The 24,085-nt window shown below is 43.9% G+C and overlaps 1 protein-coding gene across 5 annotated transcripts in view; it reads right to left on the bottom strand.

The window, feature by feature from the left end:
• Positions 1–24,085, bottom strand: part of SPATS2L (spermatogenesis associated serine rich 2 like) — a 182,307-nt gene that overhangs the window by 15,431 nt on the left and 142,791 nt on the right. For all 5 annotated transcript variants that reach the window (XM_047773174.1, XM_047773173.1, XM_047773172.1 and 2 more), the window contains 2 exons: positions 23,881–24,016; positions 2,308–2,366 (listed from right to left, as the gene is read on the bottom strand). In XM_047773174.1, the coding sequence (XP_047629130.1) occupies positions 2,308–2,366; positions 23,881–24,016 (195 nt within the window). The remainder of the gene's footprint in view (positions 1–2,307; positions 2,367–23,880; positions 24,017–24,085) is intronic.

Raw genomic sequence — 24,085 nt, 5'->3', positions numbered from 1 at the left:
CAGGTCTCAGATTTACCTGTTTGCTGTTTGTCCTCCCAGAACTTAGCACAAAAGGAAGCACACAATAAATATTTCCTGATTGAATTAGTTTTTAAAATGGGGATGCACTCCAGAAATGCTCCAACTTTCACAGGTCTTGGGCCTTAATATTATTGTCCCAAGAAGGAAGAACGAGCGCTTGAAATCTGAGGTCCTTTGTTAACCTTGGAGAAAGTGATAGGCTAGTAATTGTCTATTCTGGTGCTAGAGAAACATTTGTGTCAGTGATGGCTGTTAGCATTTTTATCATTAGATCATGAAACTGAAATGAGAAAATAAGCTTTACCTGAGAAACTGGGAAAATCCCAGGCCATGGGGCAATCTACTTTTGCTGAAGAAATCAACAAATTTCATAAGAAAATAATTTCACAATCGAAGGCATTGTGTAATTACCTAAATATTCCACAGCTTAGCCCTGGGTCACATTTAGTTTTATTTAATAAAAACTGCTGTACTTCAGATTCTAAAATGTTTTTAGAAACACTGTGTAACAAAATAATAATAGCTATTTTTCATAAAAATGGCTATCGAATTATGTCCAAGGGCCGGGCAAGAAAAACACTGAAAGGATGAAAAATCTGGGAATTTAGCTGAAACCTGGTTGGGGGTGCAGATTGCTGTTTACCCAATTTATGAGATAAAATTTGGGTAAGGATGAAGAATTTGAAATGCCCAGGAGATAAGGTTCATAAAACTAAATCCCAGCTGAAAAATATGGTCTCGGGGTCCTTATTAACATAGCAGATTGAATTTAGTAATAAAAGAGGGCTCAGCATGTCCATTTGTGTTGACTCGGACTGAGCAATCCTGCCTCAACTGACATCTCCAATCCATGAACCTCAGCCTATTTGAGATGGCAAATCCACCCTACTGGCTGTTGGGTAAACTTTACCACAGTGGAAAGGTTTAGAAATTGGTATAAAAATAGTAAAAGAAATCACACCCAGCGTACCAATATTTCGTGTTAAATTTAGAAGAAGTTTTGCAGTGACCAAGATGGTCGGCAGTGTGTTCATTATTTAAATACAGAGCATTTTGTACACTAAGCAATCACACTTGTGATTTCAATTTAAAACACCTAATTGATTTACTTCTGAGGTGTTAAGTTGGCAGGTGTCAGTGAATTTGACTAACAGAACCGGAGTGTTTTAAGAGAACTTCACTTCGTACACATCTCAGTTTGAATTATTAATCTTAATATGAGTTGCTTAAGAGCTTGGAATACTTTCGCCTGTTAGGTTTGGGAGTTTGCCTTGTCAGGCATCTGAAGTGCTTGAAGGACATCAGATATATTACATTTATAAATGTAATTCAAAATATTAAGGGGAATTAAGGTAGCTTTCAAGTGGGACTCATTTTTTAGGGGGAATTAATAGGGTAAACTTGAGTTGAAACTTGAGAAAAAACAAGTGAAATTGATTGTATGAGTAGTATAGCTAGATCTGTAAATTGTGAAGGCTTAAAAACTGTGTTTTAAAATTTTATACTAAATTCAATGATATTTAAAACCCAATTAACTATAAGCAGTTCTTTTAAAAAATTTCTCATATTGGAGTATAGTGGATTTACCATGTTGCGCTAGTTTCAGGTATACAGCAGAGGGATTCAGTTATACATACGTCTATTCTTCTTCATATATTTTCCCCTACAGGTTATTACAGAATATTGAGTAGCGTCCCCTGTGCTATACAGTAGGTCCTTGTTGATTATCTATTTTAAATATGGTAATGTATATAGATTAACAGGTAGTTCTTCATATGCATAAAAGCCCTCTTGGACTTTTTTAAAAATGATTTTTATTTTTTCCATTATAGATGGTTTACGGTGTTCTGTCAATTTTCTGTTGCACAGCAAAGTGACCCAGTCTCACATACATTCTTCTTCTCACATTCTCCTCCATCACATTCCATCACCAGGCAGTAGATATAGTTCCCTGTGCTATCCAACAGGATCTCATTGCTTCATCCACTCCAAATGTAATAGCTTGCATCTCTCTTGGACTTTAAATAAACTCCACTGACACCTCTTTTTTGCTGAGTGCCAGTGCTCTGCCTGGCACTCAGTGGGTGCTACTACTCTATCCTTTGGGCACAGGAGGTCACTGAGGTTCCCAGTGGCTAAGTGACTTGCCTAAGGCCACAGAGCTCATGAACCTGGAATTCAGTGTGAATTTTAGGACCCCACCCAGAATCCTTATCATGGTCAAGCTGAACTATGGATTACTCCCGATTGCGAGGCTCCTAATCAAACAACGATGTGTCTACTTACTGGCTTCTTCTTTAACTTTATCCATTTCTGCCATTAATGAAACTTCTTTGTCAATGATGCTGGGGGAAGAGAAAAACAAAGACAAAAGCAAAGAATGCTTAATCAAAGGCATACTTTTAATAAGCACTGGAAGTAAAGGAAAAATTATTTTCATTAAATACAAGAGAATCATGAATATTTCTATGTGACAACGCCGGCCGCAGAGTCTGCCTTTCCAAAAGCGAGACAAGGATGCTCCCAGTATCACAGAGTGACATCTGCGGATTCAATCATTGTCAGCAAATCTAGAAAAAAAGGCCTTTTCAGACTTTCAGAATTGCGCTGCTTTGAATTTCAATTTGGGAGTACTTTTGCCCTATGGATTTCCAAAGTTCCAAAACAGTATAATCAAAGTATTTGAAAAGCTGGCACTCAGGTTATCAAGGCCTGTAATTCTCAAATGTCTCTGTGCTTGTCTCCCAGATTCTGGCTGGGAGGGAGAGGGATGGGCCCACTGTCCTGGGGCCTACTTGGAGCAGTATGGGTCTGGGTTAACCCATCCACATGCTCGGTAATGAGTCTTTGCCTTCTCATGCCCCCAAATAAACATTTCAAGGTTAAATTAATTTTTTTGGTCATATTTAATACATTTTTTGGTTAGTTCTTTGAAAAAGTATTACCACATAAAGAACTGTCTGAAAGTTCACTTCTCTCGCATCCTGACCCTAGCTCTTTTTCCAGAAGTAACACATCATCAGAAATCCCTTCCATATCCTTTCACAGATTTTTATGTGCATATAGGCATAGATGTCAGATTTTTAAGATTTCCACTTCAACCATTTCAGTACAGATATCTCAAAGAGAAGGACTTTTGGCGAACATAACCATAGTATTACTATTACACCTAAAAACATTAACAATGACTTATTGTTAAATATTAAATTTAACATTATTAGAGATCCACTCAGTATTTAAAATTCCCTAACTGTCCTATACTTTTTTTAAAAGTTTGTTTGAACTAGAATCTAAATAAGGCCTGTTCATAACAAATGGTTGATTATCTCTTAAATCTGTCTTAATTGATACATTCCCTCCCATCTCTCTCTTTTTTTTCTCCCTTGCAATTCATTTGTTAAAGAAATCAGGCTGTATGTCCTATAGAGTTATCCAAGGTCTAAATTTAGCTGACTATACATCCATGATATTATTTAACCGATTCTTTTCTTTTGTATAAAGTTATCAGGTATAGATTCAGATTTTTTTTAATTTAAAGAGGAATCATATCATATACTTCCATTAACAGACACATGGCAGGATACATTTATAAATACCCCTCTTGAAAATAAAAAAATCAAACCTCAGTGTATTCAAATTTCTACATCTCACAATAAATGTGGAGGAAATACAAAGAACATTTCTATTTTTTACGATCTTAGCAGCCATCGAGCCATGAGTGATCCTTGCCTAGATCAACACAGTTTGAAAAATTAGGATTTTCAAATTCTCTCATTCTTTTTTCTTTTTTTTGTCTTTTTAGGGCTGCACCCGTGGCATATGGAGGTTCCCAGGCTTGGGGTTGAATTGGAGCTGTAGCCACTGGTCTACACCACAGCCACAGCAATGCCAGATCCAAGCCGCGTCTGCGACCTACACCACAGCTCATGGCAACGCCGGATCCTCAACCCACTGATCGAGGCCAGGGATCGAACTGGTGTCCTCATGGATGCTAGTCAGTTTTGTTTCTGCTGAGCCTTGATAGGAACTCCCAAATTCTCTTATTCTTTCTTGATTTACTTACTAGAAAACTTCCATAAAGAGAATTTTCTCTTACCAACTGTTTGGTTGTCATGAAGTATAGTTTGTAGAGGGAAGGTAGGATAAATGCCGGTTCTCTCCTTTTATTTATCAGTTTTCAATACAATAGTTGGTTCCAGAGTTCCAGTGTGGCTCAGCCGTAACAAACCCGAGTAGTATCCATGACGATTCAGGTTCAATCCCTGGCCTTGCTCAGTGCATTAAGAATCCGGCATTGCCATGAGTAGACATGGTTCAGATCCCACGCTGCTGTGGCTGTGGCTGTGGCTGGCAGCTACAGCTCTGATTCGACCCCTAGCCTGGGAACCTCCATATGCCGCAGGTGCAGCCCTAAAAAGACCAAAAAAAAAAAAAAGTCGGTTCCTCCAAAAGTAACCAATGAGGTTTTTTGCTTATTTGCATAGTTTAATTATGAACTCACAGTTAATGTGCTTCATTGCATGGCAGTTGTCATTCTTATTGCTTTACTCCGACTCAGATTGTTCCAACAGATATCCTTTTTTCCCTCCATCAGATGTACTTTTAAAATTTAAAATGTGTTAAAAATCTATTTCCTCTTAAGAGGAAATCTTTTGTAATATTTGTCAAGGTAAGAAGTGGTTCCTGGGATGGATTTCTAGGAGTCTTGGGCTCCGCGTCCGGGTGATGTAACAGAAGAAACACTTGCAGAGGAAGGACTGTGTGCGGAGGAGCTTGGCTGTTTCCCACCAGGAAGTCGTCATGGAAAGAGTGGATGTGTACAGTGAATGGCAGGTTCTGCAGAACTGGGCTTGAAGCCTAATCCATCAGGCATACACATCAGCTCTCCCCATGACGTATACGGCTTAAGGTCTCTGGCTATGACCGCTTTGGTGTGATTAGAATATCAGGATAACTGTCCCTTCTTCACTGATGGTCTACACATATGAGGTCCATGTGTTTTAAATAAAGGGAATTCATGATACAGGAAGGTGTATGATGAGAAGGAAGTCTTTATCCCATCTCTGTCCCAGTTATGCGATTCCCCTCCCGGGGGCTCCACTGTTACCAGCTTCTTGCGTTTCTTCCCAGAGACCATTTACTCATAAACCAGAACATATTCGTTAATTGTATGCAGTGCTGGGTTATGTCAATAGGTTCGTGATCCCTTGACTGTGAGGTATATTTAGCTTTCCTGTCAAGTTTGAAAATGCAGCCACAATAGAGGCCAAGGGATTGGAGAGGGCAATTCTGTGTTAGTTGAGGAAAACCAGGCTGGTGGACAAGCTGTTTGGGATTTAAGGTGAGAATCAAGTGATTTGGAGTCAGGAGCCTGAATTACAACACGGCTAAGCTAATCTGCCTGATAAAATGTTTTGAATTTTTATTTCCTATAGAAAGGGAGGTAAAGAGAGAGAAAGAGAGAGAGAGAGAGAGAGAGAGAGAGAGAGAGAGAGAGAGAGAGAGAGCGCCAGAAGGCTGGGAGCTGTGTGGGTGACAAGTCTGGGCAAAATCACCATAGTCAGGTGAGTTTTAGAGCTTCCAGGAGCAGGAAGAACACATATGCTATGGTGAGGTGTCCACTGTGAGATGTGTGATGTGAGCCTTGCTGATATTCACCTGTGAACATCAGACGAGTCCAGACCCGCTATTCACCACGCTTGGTATGAATGGCCTGAATGTGTGTTGGCCCAGGAGCAGGTGTGAGCCTGCATGCTCACACATGGACACTGAGGAGGCGGCTTGGTTTCACGTCTGGGTTGGTGCAGAGCTAAGGGAGTGGGCAGAGGCAACATCTTGAAGGCAGAGTGAGCATGAGAATGTTAGGCCCTGCACCCACCTCTGAAATGGCACAAATCTTAGAGAGCCTTCTAGTGTCCCTGGAGCAGGAGTCCAGAACAACGTCTTTGGAACTTAAGGGGCTGGGACTCCGGCTGACTTATGGACCACAGGTCACCTGAGACCTGCAGGTAACATGTGCTCCATTCACTTCACTGAGAGAGTGAAGCCAGCTTGCAAGGTGTGGGATGGTTATTCAGGATGTGCCACAAAGAGCCTCAGAAATGGGGACGTGACAAGCCATTCATCCACTAGACAGATATCTGCTGAGTGCCAGCCATCTGCCAGGCAAGGGTGGCACTGGGAATACAGCCGTAGATAAAAAAACAAGGCCACAGACCCTGCAGCATGGGAGTCTGTGTGAGGTGAGGATGGTGTAGGTTTGCTAAGTTCTTTACCAGCTATAAGATCATAGTAACTTTTTTTTTAATGGCTGCACCTGCAGCATATGAATTCCGGGGCTAGGGGTGGAATTGGAGCTGTAGCTGCAGGTCTACACCACAGCCATGGCGGCACCAAATTCGAGCCACATCTGTGACCTATGCCACAGCCTGAGGCAATGCCAGATCCTTAACCCACAGAGCAAAGCCAGGCCTGCATCGTCGTGGATACCAGTCGTGTTCTTAACCTGATGAGCCATAAGAGGAACTCCTGATTAAACCTGTTAACATAATTATGTGCCCAGAGAGTTTACAAGATGGATATTCGAGGTATAAGCCACATCCCCAGGTCTAACACCTATTACATAAAGCTGGATATTCACACACCAGTTAGTTCAGGCCTCCTGGGCTAGCAACAGGACGGATGAAGGCATTGCACAATAAATTGTTAATCTGCTTAATGCCCACTGGAGGATGTGAAAAAGCCTGTGAAGTTGGCATCAAACTATGCTTCTATTCCTCTGGGTATTTCAGCAAAAGACTGTCCTCAAACATCTTAGTAATTTGAGCACTGCTATGTATGACTGCTTTCAAAACTCGTACATAAAGGTGAGCAGAGGGACCTCTGCTGAGTCAGAACTCTGCTCAGCATCCATGGACTGGATGCAAACAGGATCAGGTGCGGCCCGAGACTCCTCCCTCTGGACCTTCTGTGAGAACCTCAGTAAGGTGCCCCTGAGGGTTTCGCTGGCTTTTTCTTTCCAGGCAGCAGGCTTGAGGAAGGGAATACCGAGGGACATGGATGTGGAAGATGAAGGGGATGAGCAGAGGAAGCCAGCCTGTCCTCCGGCAGCCCGGCAGACAGCGAGGAGCCGGCATCACAGCAAGCTGAGCCAGACCGAAGGAAAGGCTGTGTCTGACACCTTCTAAATGCCCACAGCCGGCTTCCTGAGTAACTTCATCAGAACCATTTACAAATCCTACTGAATCTTCTTCAAGATGCCAGGACAGAGAGACAGTGAAGTGCAAGTCTGCAGGCTGGGTAAGGGTAGAGGGAGCTGGGCAGAACTCAGTAGGGAGGGCAGGAGGGAGGAATGGCATTGGAGAATTGACGAGTCCCAGAAAAATCACAGAATGTCACAGATGCCACTCCTCCTGGAGAAGCAGAAAGACTACATGCTGGCTTTCGAAGTCCACTGGTGTAGACAGACAGCCTCAAAACGAAAGCCTATGATAGCAAACACCTCCTGAGTGCTTACTGTACCATGCACATTAGCTAGAGCACCAAGGTCTCGCTGGAATGATCTCCTTTAAGCTTCCCAGCGCCCCAGGAGGCATGAGCTCTGCTGTCTCCTCACCACAGGACCTTGGCACATGCCCTTCCTGATGCCAGAAGACAATTCTCCTCCCCAATCCTGTCTTTCTCCATCTCATTCACTTTGAGTCCTCCTTCAGGGCTCTGCTTAATCATCATTTCTTCAGGGAGGCTCTGACAGAGTTCTAAAACTTCTGTTCAACTTTATGAGCTCAGAGTACTGTGAGCTGCTTGGCAAAAACTGCTTGATAGTAATGAACGGAAGGGAAGACAGCAGATTCATTCTTGCACGGCATAACAATAACGAAACTCCTTAATTGGTATATTGTGGTGCCTGCATAAAAATCATGTTGATGCAAAAATTTATGCAACTTTTGTCACCGATGGTATCTAATCTTTTGAGACATAAGCTTGTGAATAAAAGTGCAATGATGTTCATGAAACCGCACAGGGTTTGGCTCAGAATGAAAACATGCAGTTCCTGATTCCGTGTGCAAATGGGCTGGTAATAAATGTTTGAAATGCGTGCTTTCTCCCACTCATCATCTGCAATTTCCAGGTCTTCAGCATTTTTGCTTTTCAGCAGTGACCCTGCATACTTGATAGAAACAGAGAACCTTTCATTGGCTTTTTGCTGACCGCTAAAGGTTCTCTAAATGGCTGAATAGAGTCCCCGGGAGGATGCCAGATTGAAGACACTGCAAACATGTTCTCCAAAAACTGAGCTCACGCAAAACCCACACTGACCTCTCATGTTTCAGATGTGCCCTTTATCCTTCCAAAAACATATCTTCTCATTTTATCTAAACTGCCTGGATAGTAAAATTTTATTCGGTTGCCATAAAAAAGCTTTTATTATTAAAGCAATAAGGTGTGAGGAAAGGGAGATTACCATGGCAGAGCCTTTATGGTTTATTATATAGTTAATCACAGAGATAAAGTGTCGTTTTGTACAAATGTTTCCACTGTCTCGATTCCCTTCTACAGGGGACTAATAATAACACTAATAAAAGGAATCAGAATCAGAAAAGCACTTCGGCCAGTGGATTGATCGTTCTCTGCTCTGTGAAAGACTCTTCTTTAAATGTGGAGACGGAGATGCTGAGTGACAAAACAGCTTCACCCAGGAGCTCGGAGGAACCGCATGGGTCTGGTGGTGCTTCATAAATAAAAGATGCCCTGATGGGGAGCAGCCACAGGACTGTCAGAGGGTGCGAAGCTGGAGAGCAGAAGCTGCTGCTGGAGACGGAGGAGTGAAAGCGGCATTTCAAAGGCAGCTGAACAATGTGCAACAGCAGCCCGAGTCAGATGTTAAAGAGTTAAAACTAGGCCACATTTCATCTTTCAGAGCTGGCCTCCGGGAGGCCGTAGTGAGAGAAATTGCCTGCGACCATCTGATCCCCGACAATTTTGCTTCAGGACCTTCTGGTGGATGAAGTGCTTCGGTGTGGAGCTTCCTTAACTCCTCAGCTGCCAAGCAGATTGAAGCAGGTGGAGAGCCCAGGCAGCTGGTAGAGCCCGTGCTAACTGGCAGGAGAAGCATGCAGCAGAGCCTCCTGTCCCTGGCCCATCATAGCAGAAGAGAACTTGGAGATGACTGGGGAGGAAGGGTTCTAATGAATGCAAAGGGGGTGCTTCAGCCTTCCTGGCCTGTACCAAAGAGCTCAAAGCATGCAGATGAGTGATAAGCCATAAAGCCAGATTTTCTGTATAAAGAACTTCTACTTCTTTCACTAACGAGAAAGAGTCATGTGCAAACGTTTCCCCCCACTGAGGGCTCTGTCCCTTACTAGTCTCCCATTAAAAGTAAGAATTGTGACCATCAGGAAGAATGCCAGCTGAGCACCTGGCACCCTGGTAGCCCCTAGTGGCTGCTCAGCCGACCTTGAGCTGGGAGCTGGCGCTGATGGAAGAGGCCACCTGTATTGCCCAGGAGTTTAAGCATCCATGTCCCTTGCCCTGGGTGAGAGGATGGTGCCTTCCTGGCTGAGGGCAGAAAAACTCCCTTTATACACTCAGGGTGCACTGTACTGTTACCATGGGTACCATTTCTAGTCTAATCACCCAAGTATTAGCAGGAATTCCTGGACCCAGGGCAGAAGTAGTCAGGGGTTTCAGCTCACCCTTTTCTCAGCTCTTGCTGCTGTTAACAAAGCTGTCTCCGGCTTGACAGGCGCAAATGCAGCAAGGCTGTGTGTGGTTCTCTATTCCTACGGTCAGGAGGACAGGCGGCCCTAACAGGACAGGTGCCTACGAATGGTGCCCATGCTCTCGCATGGCTGCCAATCCCCCGTTCCTCCTTTCTCTGTTCTACTCCCTGAAGACTAGCAGATGCCACCCCAAAATAAGGCACTTTGGAATATCGATTATTGTGAGCAGTGCAGTTTGGAGAGAGGCTGTCTCTGAACTTCTCATATCTGCTTGAAGACAGATCATCCCAAAGGGGCTCAGGTGTCATTAATCCCCCTCCATCCCCAGGAGTTTCAGGGACCATTGTGGACTCTTGTCCCAGGGGAGGAGACTAGAATCGACACCACACGCAGATTTTGTCACACACTGTTTCCCAGCTGGTCGTCTAAGGAGCCATTCATTTTTTTCCTAAAAATCATTTTCTCTCCCCCACCCTCTCCGCTTTCCCTGTTAAGATGGTATTTAGTCCTGAATTCGAGGCCACCACGGGGAGTCCTCTTTTTCCTTGGGTATCTTGAATATACACAGCAGGTGTACAAGTTAATAAACTTCTGTTTGTTTTTCTCCCGTCAATCTGTCTTTTATTCCAGGGTCTTACTCAAGAACTCAGGAGGGCAGAGGGAAAATATTCTTCTTCCCCCACAGGTCCATCCTGTCCACCCTCCTGTGCCCTGTCCGCTGGTTACTATCAGCACCCACCACTTTCCATGACTCCTCTTCCTTCCCTTCGCACACGGTCAAGTCCAAAGTCTACCCCAGAAACGTCTCTCCTACCCAACTCCACTTGCCGGTTTCGCCCAGGCTCATCATCAAGTAGTTGGCTCTGCCTATTTATGTAGGTTTTTTGTTGGGATTCCTGGGTCTATTACTTTCTACTCTGTACATTTTTGCTTTTAGGTTTCACAACAACCTGTATTCTTCTTCTTCTTTTTTCTTTTTGGTCTTTTTAGGGCTGCACCCCCCGCATATGGAAGTTCCCAGGCTAGGGATCAAACTGGAGCCGTAGCCGCTGGCCTACACCACAGCCACAGCAACACCAGATCCTAGCCATGTCTGCGACCTGCACCACAGCTCATGGCAATGCTGGATCCTTAACCCCCTGAGCGAGGCCAGGGATTGAACCCGGGTCCTCATGGATACGGGTCAGATTCATTTCTGCTGAGCTTCATTGGGAGCTCCAACCTGTATTCTTCTTCTAATTAGAATTCTTTTTCCGAATGCAGCAGAGATTGACAAATCCCGATCTAAAGATTTCTTGAATTCCATAGTTTACTCGGTAAACATACAAACGCCAACATGCATGTCTCCAGCCCATCACCTGCGGCTGGGATGCAACTCTGAACAGTTGCCTAGTAATTGTGATTCTCAGGGAAATAAAAGTAGAGTATGAATCACGGTACACACACAGCAAAGTGAAATCCCTCCGGCAGACGGTGAATGCAGCAACTACACTTAATTTGTCCGTCAGGCTGAGTCTGTTTTATTTCTATTTCTTTTATCAGAGGTAATATAACCTGTTAATGTTAATATCTCTTAGTCCGCATATTTTATGGTGGAATTTGACAATGATTTAAGTCACAGTTAATGAATATTTCATCACATAGTCTGAGGCGCGTTTCTGGAATGAGACACGGGCAGATGTAGCATAAGGACTAACTCCCAACACTTATCAAATCCTGGGGTTCCTTATAAACGACATAGTTAATTGAAAAAACAAACAACCACAGGAATTCCTGATTCTTCTTGGGATTTAAAAATGACTTTAGAGTTGCAAAATCCTGCAAATTCTACAAATCCCACACTACCACATGTTCAACTGAAAAAGCTATTTTCCTTTTATATCTCTATTTATAATTTTACATTCGATTTTGCTTAATAATATCGTTTCTTGGAGTTCCCATCGTGGCGTAGAGGAAACAAATCTGACTAGGAACCATGAGGTTGAGGGTTCGATCCCTGGCCTCGCTCAGTGGGTTAAGGATCCGGTGCTGTCCTGAGCTGTCGTGTAGGTCACAGATGCGGCTCGGATCCGGCATTGCTGTGGCTCTGGCGTAGGCCAGCGACTAGAGCTCTGATTAGACCCCTAGCCTGGGAACCTCCATATGCCATGGGTGTGGCCCTAAAAGGACAAAAAGACAAATAATAATAATAGTAATATAATTTCTTATCTCTGCTGATGACTTCTTAATTTTGTTTCTTTCCATGAGATCACTATTCAGGTAAAGTAACTCAACTGTATTTCGGCTTTTATAGCTACAAAAATGATAGGATTTACCACCATCTCCTTTAAAAAAACAAAACAAAACAAAACAAAAAAATGGCAAAACAACATCTATGGAAAAGAAAGCAAACTTCCATCCGTGGGTGTTGACTGTCTTATAGCACAAGGGTACCATTTAAGGAAGTAACATTCTTCCCCACATTTTTACTTCCATTTTACATACTCATTTAAAAAACAAAAACAAAAACGGGAGACATAGAAAGCAGGCCAAAATAAAACAAGCTTCAAAATAAAACAAACAAGGCAAAAATTTTTAGGAACAGAAACAAGAAGAGACTCATGTGGCACAAAAAGTCACAGAAATGCCAGTCTCCTCGCAACCTAAGGCAGCCAGGCCTAGCCTGCGCTGTTCTGGCTTCTTGGCTCCCGAATTTCTTGACTCTTCCATGAAAAAGGGAGGGGAGAGAATATACACTTAGTCTGGGCCAAAAGGCTCTTTCCAACTAGCACCTCCAGGCTCCCCAGCTGCCCCTCCTCTTCAGGACCTGCCCCAGCCAGTGAGTGGCTTCCCAAGCGGGGGCACAAGGAAAGCAATAACTTGATCGACTTTCTTTCTCTTTTCTTTTTAGGTCTGCACATGCAGCATATGCAAGTTCCCAGTGTAGGGGTCGAATTGAAGCTATAGCTGCTGGCCTACACCACAGGCACAGCAACGCAGGATCCGAGCTGTGTCTGCCACCTACACCACAACTCATGGGAATGCTGGATCCTTCCCCCATCGAGCCAGGCCAGGGATTGAACCTGGGTCCTCATGCATACTCGTCAGGTTCATTGCCGCTGCGTCACAAAGGGAACTCCTCAATGGACTCACTTTTTATTCTACAAAGTAGATTTTCCTAATCTTCAGCACATAGATTAACAGCACCCATATATGATTTATAAACAAATTATCTGGTTTGAGAGGGATGTGCTCAAAATTCATTTATTGATGAGGAGAGACCCAGGGAATATGTGCCTTCTAGAGAATGCTGCTCTCTTCTATCTGTTCCTTGTATGGTTTCTCCTGCATGGAATCCTTCTTCCTTTCTCAGGCTGCCAAATCCCCCTGGGTCTTCCCTCAAAAGTCAGCTCCAATGTCACCTCTGGGACAGCTCCTTCCCTAACCAGCCAGCCAGCATTGATTCCCCTCATACGGCTCCACTCCCATGTTTGCCGTGGTGAATTACACAGCTGGCTTCTATCTTCACCCCGTAGGCCTTGGGCTCCATTGGATGGATGAATGAAGAGGGGGACGAGAGGGTAGAGGAGGCATGGCAAGATGGGAAAGGAGGGGGAGGAGGGCTGATTTGGTGACAACTGTGGCCATTCAGAATCGGGGTCCCTTTGCATTACTCCTCTCTCCATCAGGCAGTAAACAGTAAAAGGCTGTGATGACATTTCCACTGCATACCAATAAACAGAAAAGGTGGTACGGATTAAATTCTTCCCAGTGTCTTGGTAGACAGGGAAAGACATTTACAAATGCTTATCTAGGAGGGAGGAGAACCAGCCTCGAGTGAACTTCTATCCTGGGCCACACAAGAGACTCTCTAGGATAATCTAAGAAATGCCTATCTTGCACATGAATTTGAAGATCCCTAGAAAGTGATGGCAGTATCCCTGTTTTGGAGCAGAGTAGAAGTTAAGAAACTCAACCATATTGAGAGCTACGATATGTGGAGATGAGATTTAAACCCTGTTCTGTCTAAATCTACACTCCAGTCCTCCTAATTAAGTTGTTCATAAACCTTGGAAAATGTTCCTTTTGTTCGAATATGGTTGACTGAGAACCAAAGGTTCACAGTCAATAGAAGAGTAATGTAACATACATGTGAGGAAATCTGTTATATTGACTTGGGGTCCAGCTTGTATATGATTTGTGGCTGTCCCAGCTGACAAACTGTCCAAAGTGATTCCTGGGCCTCACTTTAAGAGACCACGCTGTACTAGTCAAATAAATAGAACTAAGTTCCAAGATCCACTTTGAAATTGTGATCCTACTTTTCAAACTGTAATGTATTGTATATTTATACTACTCTATAGAACAAATGTGTCTCGTTTTCCCAGTGAAAATGATTATACTGTAACTCATTTATTTATTTGCTTTTTACGGCTGCACTTGCAGCATGTGGAAGTTCCCTGGCTAAGGGTCAAATCTGAGCTGTAGCTGCCAGCCTACGCCACAGCCACAGCAACGAGGGATCTGAGCCGCGTCTGCGACCTACACCACAGCTCATGGCAACGCTGGATCCTTAACCCACTGAGCAAGGCCAGGGATCGAACCCGCATTCTCATGGGTACTAGTTGGGCTCGTTTCGGCTGGGCCACGATGGGAACTCACTGTACCGTAAATTTTAAACACACACAATACATACTCTCCTTCTGGGATTGTACAGTTAGAACAGTTTAATTCCTTTTTATGTTTGGAGAGAGCATGTTACCACGCTGGTTTGATGGGTGGCTTTCGTTTGCTGGAAAGATTCAGAAATCTTTTCAGATTTCAAGCTGAAATCAGGACCTATTTCTCATCTTCCAGCTCTTCTTGCGGGTTTATTGTTCTGCAAGAAGCCTGCAGCGACGGAAAGCTGACTCCCAATGCTAAGTGTGCCACTGACATGACATATGGAGGAATCACACACGGAGCTCAGAAAGGCTATTTATGCTGGTTTCCCGGGGACTCTACCCAAATGGGAAAGGCCAGTTCGGTACTTTTTGTATTTATCAGCCTGCTCTTCCTTCATGTCGACTGATTCACTCAGTCTCTGCAGTGGCCCTGGGGAACATCTAACACAGAGGAAAAAACCTTGGGGAGGAAAGAAAATAGGAAAGGAGAAGCTTTCACCTCCACAGAGCAAGCTACACCTATTTAGAATGACACATATTCACAAACGAGGAACATTTGAAATGCACTGTACCATGGGGACTTGCTATAGTCACAAAGTCACAGGAACCTTGAGTTCCTCCTTGGTATAAGGGATTTATCCTTTTCATGACTTCAGAATGGATCCTGGAGCGTATTTCTGTTTATTGGACTGCTGCAGAATAAGGAAAAGAAGTCATTTTGGGCAGTTTGTCAGCTAGGACAGTGACAACTATGGTTCTCTTGGGGCATAAAGGTATTTATTGGCCTCTTCCATTGTTGTCTTTGATATCCTTTGCAGGTGAATGTTCATCTTTGTTACATGCATTCCTTTTTTTATTTTTTTTAGGGCTGCATCCAGGGCATATGGAAGTTCCTAGGCCAGAGATTGAATCCAAGTTCCAGCTGCAACCCAAGCTGCAGCTGTGGCAACACCAGATCCTTTAACCCACTGCTCCAGGCCAGGATTGAACCTGCACCTCCCCAGCAACCAGAGTCACTGCCGTCAGATTCTTAACCCACTGCACCACGACAGGAACTCCATCCATAATGTGTGTTCTTTTAATATGCTGGCATGACCTCGAATATTGGGTGTGGCCAGACGGAACAGGTTTGTTTAATTTCTGCTTTGCAGTACAAGTCACTAGCAGGTAGAGTTAGAAAAACCATCTGATGAAAAGAAAACGGCTTAGTCAGAAAATCTTGTTTGTAACAGGTTTTGGTCAATGGGAAGACTGTATTCCCTTCCAGAGCAGAAGGATGTAGAGACCTTGTATTAAATTTCTTTTAAAAACCACTAAAAATACAAGAGTTCCCATTGTGGTTCAGTGGGTTAACAACCCAGCATAGAGTCTATGAAGATGTGGGTTCAATTACTGGTCTCGCTCAGCGGGTTAAGGATCTGGTGTTGTCATGAGCTGTGGTGTAGGTCACAGAAGCAGCTCAGATCTGGTGTTGTTGTGGCTGTGGTTTAGACCGGCAGCTGTAGCTCTATTCAACCCCTGGCCTGGGAACTTCCATATGCTGCAACTGCGGCCCTAAAAAGAAAAAAATAAATAAATACATAAATTAAAGACATTTAAAAATACAAAGTAAACACTTGGTTTTCTGTGTGTCACGTGTTTAGGCTACTAAACCTAAACAAAGGTTTAGGTGGCAAAATCTAGCAATCATTTAACACATTATGGAGATAAATATATAAATGATTGCTGGATTTTGCTGGCTCAAGGCCTAAACATGTGACACAGATAAAATCAAGAGTTTGCATTTTGTGTGTGTGTGTGTGTGCATGTGTGTGTGCGCCTGTGGTGCAAAAGTTCCTGGGCCAGAGATCAAACCCACACTACAGCAGTGACAATGTCAGATCCTTAACCACTAGGCCACCAGGGAACTCCAACATTGTCAATATTTTAATAGGGGACTGAAGGCTCGGTAAAGTTATTACATGACAATATTAAGTGGCTGCAAATGTTCCTCATGTCAGTTCTCCTACTGGTAACTCTACGATAAACATCCCTTGTTGACTGGCACTGAGAAAAGCATCATTTTATTACTGGACAACACACTGCTCTAGACACTCCAGCCATGCTCGTGGGTCAACCAGGAATGCTTACTGTTTCAGCTACATGGTTTTGCAGTGAAGTCACAACTCATTACTCATGCTCATACCAACATCCTCCATGTGACGAAACTCAAACTCAAGTCTGCTTGTTGCCACAACATCTATTCCGTGACACGGATCTGATTCTAGGGGTTTCACCTAATACATATTTTCCTTGTACTTACCTATCAAAGTAGACAGAGTGCCATAGTTTCAATATTCTCCCAATTAATTCAATGGTCAACAAGTAGTTGCCCAACCACCACAGCGCCATAAGATTGCAAAGAGACCTTCTGTTGTCCTTCAGTCTAAATGGCACAAAGGCTGGCACACCTGGGGATGTCGCTGGCATCACTGTAGTTGGATAAATACCACGTATGGCCAGGAACACCAAGTAATATTGCTGCCTGGCTAAAGCCAAAGGAAAACAATAATCCCTCAAACAGACACTTGCTGGAACAATTCCCTACTGTATTTATCTTTACATGCCTCAGATCTTCTAATCCCTGTCCCCACTGCGATATTTGGTTTTATTGCAAAATAAGAAAAAAAGACTCAGGTAGAGTCAGAATGGCGAATGAAACTGATGGCCTATCACTAGCTATAACCTTCAGTTCTTAATTTTCCCATTTTCTCCTAAGAACTGACTTGAATTCCATAATGAAAAATAGACAAAGAAGGAAAGCCCTCCATTTTCTACACTTCCACGTAAAAAAAATTTTTTTTTCTTCTGGCTTTAAGGAAATAAAATTATAATTTGATCTTTAAAATGTGTAGTTAGAAGGTTTATGTTTCAGGAAGTATGGAAAATATATCTTCCTACTGCACTGATGTGAAAGAGAAGACTCTGGCCATGTCTGGGGGGGTACGGACGTGATTTGGACACATGAGGGACACCTCCCCTCTCCTGTCTGCAGTGGCGGGTTAGGAAGGCAGCTGCAGGAGGGGCAGAGAGGTACTTGGGGGGTTGGCAAAGGGAGGAACTTCCATCTTTTTCCCAAGGAGCTATAGCAGAAGATGCAGAAGGACTGGTGCCTCTCTCCCACGTATTCTCAGCATTACTGACATCTCGGGCCAGGTCATTCTGTTCAGGGACCACGGACTGAAACCACCCCACCTTGGCCAGGCACCAGAATAGCCACTTGCACGCGCTGTCTCACAACAGGAGGCCCCATAAGGAACCTGGTGCTGCCCTGAAGACAAACTGGGAGGATGTGGGAGGGGTCAGTAGGGGGGTGGAGACGAACAACCTCCCAGGATCCTTCGCGCTGGAATCCATCTTGGCTGACAGGTGCACAGCCACCAAGAAGGATCCCGAGCCAGACCAAGTATAGGGTGAGTAAGACAACTGGCCAGAGATCACCCGGAAACTAACCCCATGCCCATAAACCAGAGTCTGAGAGCCCAGTGGCAGGGCAGTTCTCCTGGGTTCCCTCACCCTGCTGCTCTCCGCCCCGCCCCCCTTGTCAACAAAGTCTTTTGCTTTGTCAGCACATGTGTCTCCTCTGACAATTTATTTCCGAGTGTTAGGCAAGAGCCATGCACGGGCCCAGAAGGGGTCCCCCTTCCTGCAACCGTTCTTTGTTGGGGGTGGGGACACTGTCCTGTGTCCACTAGGATAAGGAGCAGCACCTCAGGCCTCTGCCTACGGGAAGCCAGTAGCACTGCCTCTCTGCGGCTGTGACAACCCCAAATATTTCCAGACATGCCAACGGTCTCTCGGGGGGCAAATTCATCGGGTTGGGAACACTGCTCTAGCCCCAAATGCATCACCCCTTTTATAAGGCTCTCAATCGGTGGTTTCCAACTGCAGATGCACAAGAGAATCATCTGGGGTTCCCCTGAGGTTCTTTAAAAACAGAAAAACCCTATTCCTGGGTTCACTTGCACCCAGTGAAATCAGCATCTCTGGGGGTGGTACCAAGGCAAAGTAGGACCACAAAGCTCTGAGAGTGTGTAATTATAGTGCATACACATATACTTTGGAATGGAGAGAAGTAAATATTAATTTACAGACATCATCTTTCAGTCAGTGTTAAGTTAGTCACAAAGAGAACAAATAAAAGCCCAAAGAGTACAGAAAAACCAGGCTTTTAGCATTGTATGGAAAGCCAGGTATTAAAAAAAAAAAGCAGCTGAAAGTTTGGGGAATTGGGGGAGGAGGGGGAAAAACAACCAATGAGGAAAGAACCCTGCTATGTAAATAGTCTGCGAAAGTGAAGAAAAATGGTCTTATTGGGACTCAAACTAAAGTAGCTTTAAGGCTGCATGATCTTAAGATTTTGATATTATTTGGGCACCCAAGGAGCAGCAAAGTGGGGACATGGGGCAGATTGCTGCTTGCCTGGTTCTGAAATGCAGCAGCCTCACTGGCAATTTCTTCTTTGGGAGGCCTTGTCAAGTTCCTATTCCAGCAAAAAAATACAATATTTAAAATGTCACCGCAATGATATTTGGTCTGTGTGTGGGGCCACCCTGCCGGCCACCTCCGGTGATCTGCATGTAGTTCTGCTTGGCTTCCAACAGGGCCTCGGTAGCAGATAAGAGGTCCCCTTTCGAGTGGGATTTGAGGGATGCAGAAGAAGATATACTTATCTCAAAATGGCTTTTTCTTCAGCCTGCAATTCTTACTTTTAGAGTGACTCTTTCGCCTGGTGGAGAGTCTCAACAGACTCTGTTAACTCTGGTTCACATGCAAATCTGTCACTCTGGGAGTGAGGACACACAGTCATCAAAAGGATGAGCTTATCAGTTAACTTGAAAATGAGTTTCAGTGGTTGAAAGGAAGAAGAGGAAAAGGATAGGGGAGCCCCTTAGCAAGGAAGGTCCTGTCCCCTAGTGAGTGGGGTGTAGTGAGGAGCCCCAGCCTGTAGGGGGCAGTAGAAGGTTCACTGCCTTTGCTGGGAGGGAGGAAACTCCCAAGATGGAAGGAAAGAGACAGAGGAAAGGGAGGTGGGCAGGGGCTTAGGGTCCAGAAAGCTGAGAAACTCCTGACCTACTTCCAATTTCTTGGTCCTGCTTCAAGAGAACATAAACACGAGGTATAAGAACATTTCTGGCCCCTTTACACAGAAGGTATGCTTTGACTGACTGCCCTTTCCTTCGTGAAAGCAAAGCAGCCTAAAAATATGGTCCCCTCCAGGCCCCATTCTCTGCAACCCTGTTACCCCAGCACACACTCTATCCTTCTGGCTCGTTACCATCTTCCGTTTTCTTTAGGAGTGCTTTTAATGAGATGTTAAATTGACAATAGCACCTAACAATTTTTACAGCTCTATTTTGTAATCCTTTCTCCCCCAGCATATGGCAAAACTCTCAAGTATTACTCTCCTTCCCCAATGTTTTTTTTTTTTCCTTTTGAATTTAATGTTTTATTGCTCCTTTAAAGCCATCAACAACAACTTGGACACGCACACACACAGATTTGTGATGAGACGCTAGACTAGTTTGCACACAAAGCAATTAAACCTGGCAGCTATGATTCCGAAGGATGCATATTTTCCAGTTGTGGTAGGGGGCCAATCATATAGAAGAGAAACCAGCTGTTTCATGTTAGTTCCTGATGTGACTTTTCACACAGACACTCATGTTGCAAGATTTATTTTCTGTGAAGACATATGGTGAGGGTATTGTGTCATCTTTGTTCCCCTCTTCAATCTCCAGTTCTGTCTGGGAAGATGAGAAGGATCCATGTAATGGTCGTTTAGCCCTGTCTAACTGTGTCCTGGTGAAGTGCCAACTTGGATGGTAGAAATTAGCAACTCAATGGTTTTGTTGAATAACATACTGAGCAAAGTAGTCCTCCCAGCCAGATCGGGAAGGATAAGCGTTTCCTTCATTTTCCCAGATATCTGCTCCCTCCGTACGGAGCATGTGCAAACAAGTGTTTTCTCTCAAACCTCACACAATCGCCATTCCTGTGAACCCCAGCAGTCTTTGGGTTCACCTCCTGAAGCTGGCACAGTGAACGGTGAGAACTTATTACTCGAGAGGGTCTGCTTATTTCTACATGTCTATTGAGTGCTTTGGTGGAGAAAACGGGGCGGCCCCAAGGAAGGGGAGGGGAACTGGCAGTGGGACACATACCACGACCCTGTCGCTTGTGCACCAGATGAGTCAACATCTGCCTCCGAACCAGCACTCCTCCGAATCTGGATGTACCCTACGATGAAACCCTGAGGTTTCCATAGAGCTGCGTTGAGAAGTCTCTCTAGTGCTTAGAGTTCGTGATTTCACCACCACCAGGAAAACTTCATTTTTTTTTTTTTTTAAGCATTTAAGCTGCCTTCTTCAATTCGGTGACCTGCTATTTTTCAAGAGCACCACAATCCCTAAAACTTATCCTTTGCTCCTCAGAAAATGAGAGAGGCTTAATTCAAGTCCATCACCCTGTTGCCTGGGCTGCAGGCGTATTTCAAACAGAGGCAAAGTTTTCCCCTTCGGCATAAAGGCATGCAAATGGTTGATTAAAAAATACTTTAGTTTTATGTTTAAGTTCACATTTATGTAATCATTTGGGGATTACAAATTAAGGGTTAGGTCAGAAAACAAGTGGTGATGTTTTCTCATTTGGTAGCAATGGCATACAGAAAAGAGTTGATCCAAATTGTGCCTTCTTCAGTTTGGAGGAAAAGTGCCATTTTGTCAAGCATAAGCGACTTTTAAACAGCCGAGTTGCTTGGCAGAGCTCATTCAGAAGGGATCCTTTCCGTCAGTTTAAAATGCAATGTGAATTACAAGCAGAGAAAAGATACACAACTTCCCTGGCTGCTGACTTTCCTGGCCCCACACTTTCAGCTCTTGAGGAATAAAGCATTCAGAGAACCTGCTATAAATCTCAAGATGTCTCATGAGCCATACAATGTTCATTTGACTAAGGAAATAACATAAAATAAAAAATAAGAGTACTCAGAGCAGCTGGTGGAGAGAGGTAATTTGAGGTCACCACTACATTTTGTCAGTTAAGTGTGTGAGTCACTCGGATGGAAGGTATCATACAGAGGCCTCAGCGCGAGAGTTTACTCTCCAACACCACTGCGGGTCTGCTGCTGGGAGCAGCTCACTGACCCCTCCAGACAGAGGCGGGAAAACTACGACCCCCAAGAGCCAGATCTGGCCCACTGCCTCCCTGTGTGCTCTCTGGCTGCTTGCACGTCACAACGACACAGCGGAGGAGGTGCCCAGAGACCTGAGAGCCCATAAAGTTTACAACATTTACTAGAGGCCCTTTCCAGGTAAAGTGTGCTGCCTGGAAGTTAAGTGTGTGCTTTTATATATTAGGGTAACTTCAGGATAAACTGGAACAGTCACAGATGTGTAAAATTTAAAAAACTAGGAGTTCCCGTCATGGCGCAGTGGAGACAAATCCAACCAGGAAGATGAGCTGCGGGGCCTCGCTCAGTGGGTTAAGGATCTGGTGGTGCTGTGAGCTGTGGTGTAGATTGCAGACATGGCCTGGATCCTGCCTTGCTGTGGCTGTGGTGTAGGCCGGCAGCTGCAGCTCTGATTTGACCCCTATCCTGGGAACCTCCATATGCCTCGGATGTGGCCCTAAAAAGCAAAATAAATAAATAAAAATAAATTTAAAAAATTAAAAAATATTTAAAAACTAATAATAATAATAATAATAACAACCACAACAATGACACCTTCCATTTGTATAGCATCTTTACTTTCTCCAAGTACTTTTGAATATATTCTAGGACTCTGCTTTGAAAACTAGTAAGGTTATAATCTGGTCAAACAGAGAAGCAGTCCACTAAGGAGGGGACGTTGTGAATGGGTGGAGGGAAAATGATTCCTCACTGAATAACTGGAGGAGATGGTTTTCTCTCAAGTCCCAAGTGTCTTCTGTACCCTTGGAATCTCCCATTACATGTAGCAGATGGTTTAATAGTCAAGAATTTTAGGTTAGGTTAGTGTTCGGCTTAATCTTGAGTTTCACACGACTTTCCAATCAGCAAAAAAGCACATCAATGTCAAAAAAAGGGGACTTGGAATGGGCAAAATAGGCAGAAATTGTGATCAAATTCTAGAATCAGGGAGGCCAATAAAGGAAACATGGTACGTGAGCCGGGCCATTGTGGATACGCTTTTTCTCCATTCTCTATTTTCTTCTTTAACGCCATGACTTTCCTCTGGGAACCATGGCTCTTTGACTCTCAGTTCGGGGAGTTCGGGGTTGGGGCTCCCTCCACGGCTCACTATATGGTAGGCATGTGGCTCCAGCCTGGCCGATAGGAAAACTCTGTCCCTCTAGCCACCATGACCGGTTTCTGGACAAGATGAAAGACCCAACCCAGCCAATGGAAATTAGCCCTTGGACTTTGTGTTAGAATGATGGCAAACAAAGCCCTCCCTTGGATCACAGGGGCTAAAGATTACGTACCCTTGGAGCTACCAGTGGGTTCTCTTTGCTGCTACATGGAGATGTTGTGCCTAAGAATGAAGCCAAGGATAAGCAGAACCAGGAGAAGGTGAGAGGCAGTGAGTGAGGAAAGCAGGGAGAGAGAGAGGGAGGCAGAGAGAGAGGGACTGAATCCTGAGAATATATTGGGCTTAGAACCAAATTTGCCTAAAGGAACCTCCTGGAATTTTTATGTACATCAGCCAGTAAATCCTCTCTTGTCATTAACTAGTATGACTGGGGTTTCTGTCACTTGAAACTGAAAGAGTCCTGATTGATATACTGAGAACATTCTTCTACTGATAATGTAGGTTAGGTTATCTACTGATAACTGATAATGTAGTTTTTTTTTTTAAGAATAGCTATTTCACTCTAAGAATAGCTATTTCACTCTAATTACACACACAAGCAGATGTATAGGGCTGAAAGAAATGTCCTCCATCAAAATCAGTGGCAGAGGAGGGCAGGGCAGGACCAAAGCCACACTGATGTACCATTTCTCAATTCCAGTCTTAAAGGCACCCAAGAATGGAGTTCTATCACTAAGCTTATGTAAGACACGTCTGAGTTTTGTTAGGGGAATTTTTCTTCTTTTATAATGCTACCAGGCTGGAAGATATTCTTCTCTGAGTAGCATTCATAATGTTAGCCTTCCAAAGATTTGTCAGAATATCATTTTGGAGGTTTTGTTCTTTGCTGAGGTTGTTTTCTACATCATTCATATACTTTTGGGCCAACATTAAACTCCAGTGAATTATGTGTATCAGGTTTCTTTTTATTCCAGCATTTTCCCTCTCTCTCTTTTTTATTCCCAAGATATACGGCTCGGTCTGCAGAGCTTAAGAAAATCTCCTGAAGTGTTGTTTGGTGATGTTTATGTGCTAAATAAACACCATTTTCCATCTGATGCTTTTACCTATGAGAACAGCTCAAGTGCCGCAGATTTATAGTTTCTAAGTCAAATTACTCACCAGTTGTGTAATTCAGCAAAGGCAGCTTTGATCTTCTTCACTGAACTATCCACTTCTTCCTTGATCATGACGCGATATCTAGTTAGAGACACAGTGCAGCGTTGTAAATCCTTCACCGATTTCTCAATATTTGGGCCTAAAATTAATGTCAAGAGAAAACATGTTCAATTGAGCACATTTTTTTTTAATTTGTGAGCTCAACAAT

The sequence above is a fragment of the Phacochoerus africanus genome, chromosome 3 (genome assembly GCF_016906955.1).
Source record: "Phacochoerus africanus isolate WHEZ1 chromosome 3, ROS_Pafr_v1, whole genome shotgun sequence".
Taxonomy (NCBI): Eukaryota; Metazoa; Chordata; class Mammalia; order Artiodactyla; family Suidae; genus Phacochoerus; species Phacochoerus africanus.
Note: the sequence above shows the minus strand (reverse complement) of the source record. Positions and strands in the feature narration are given on the sequence as shown.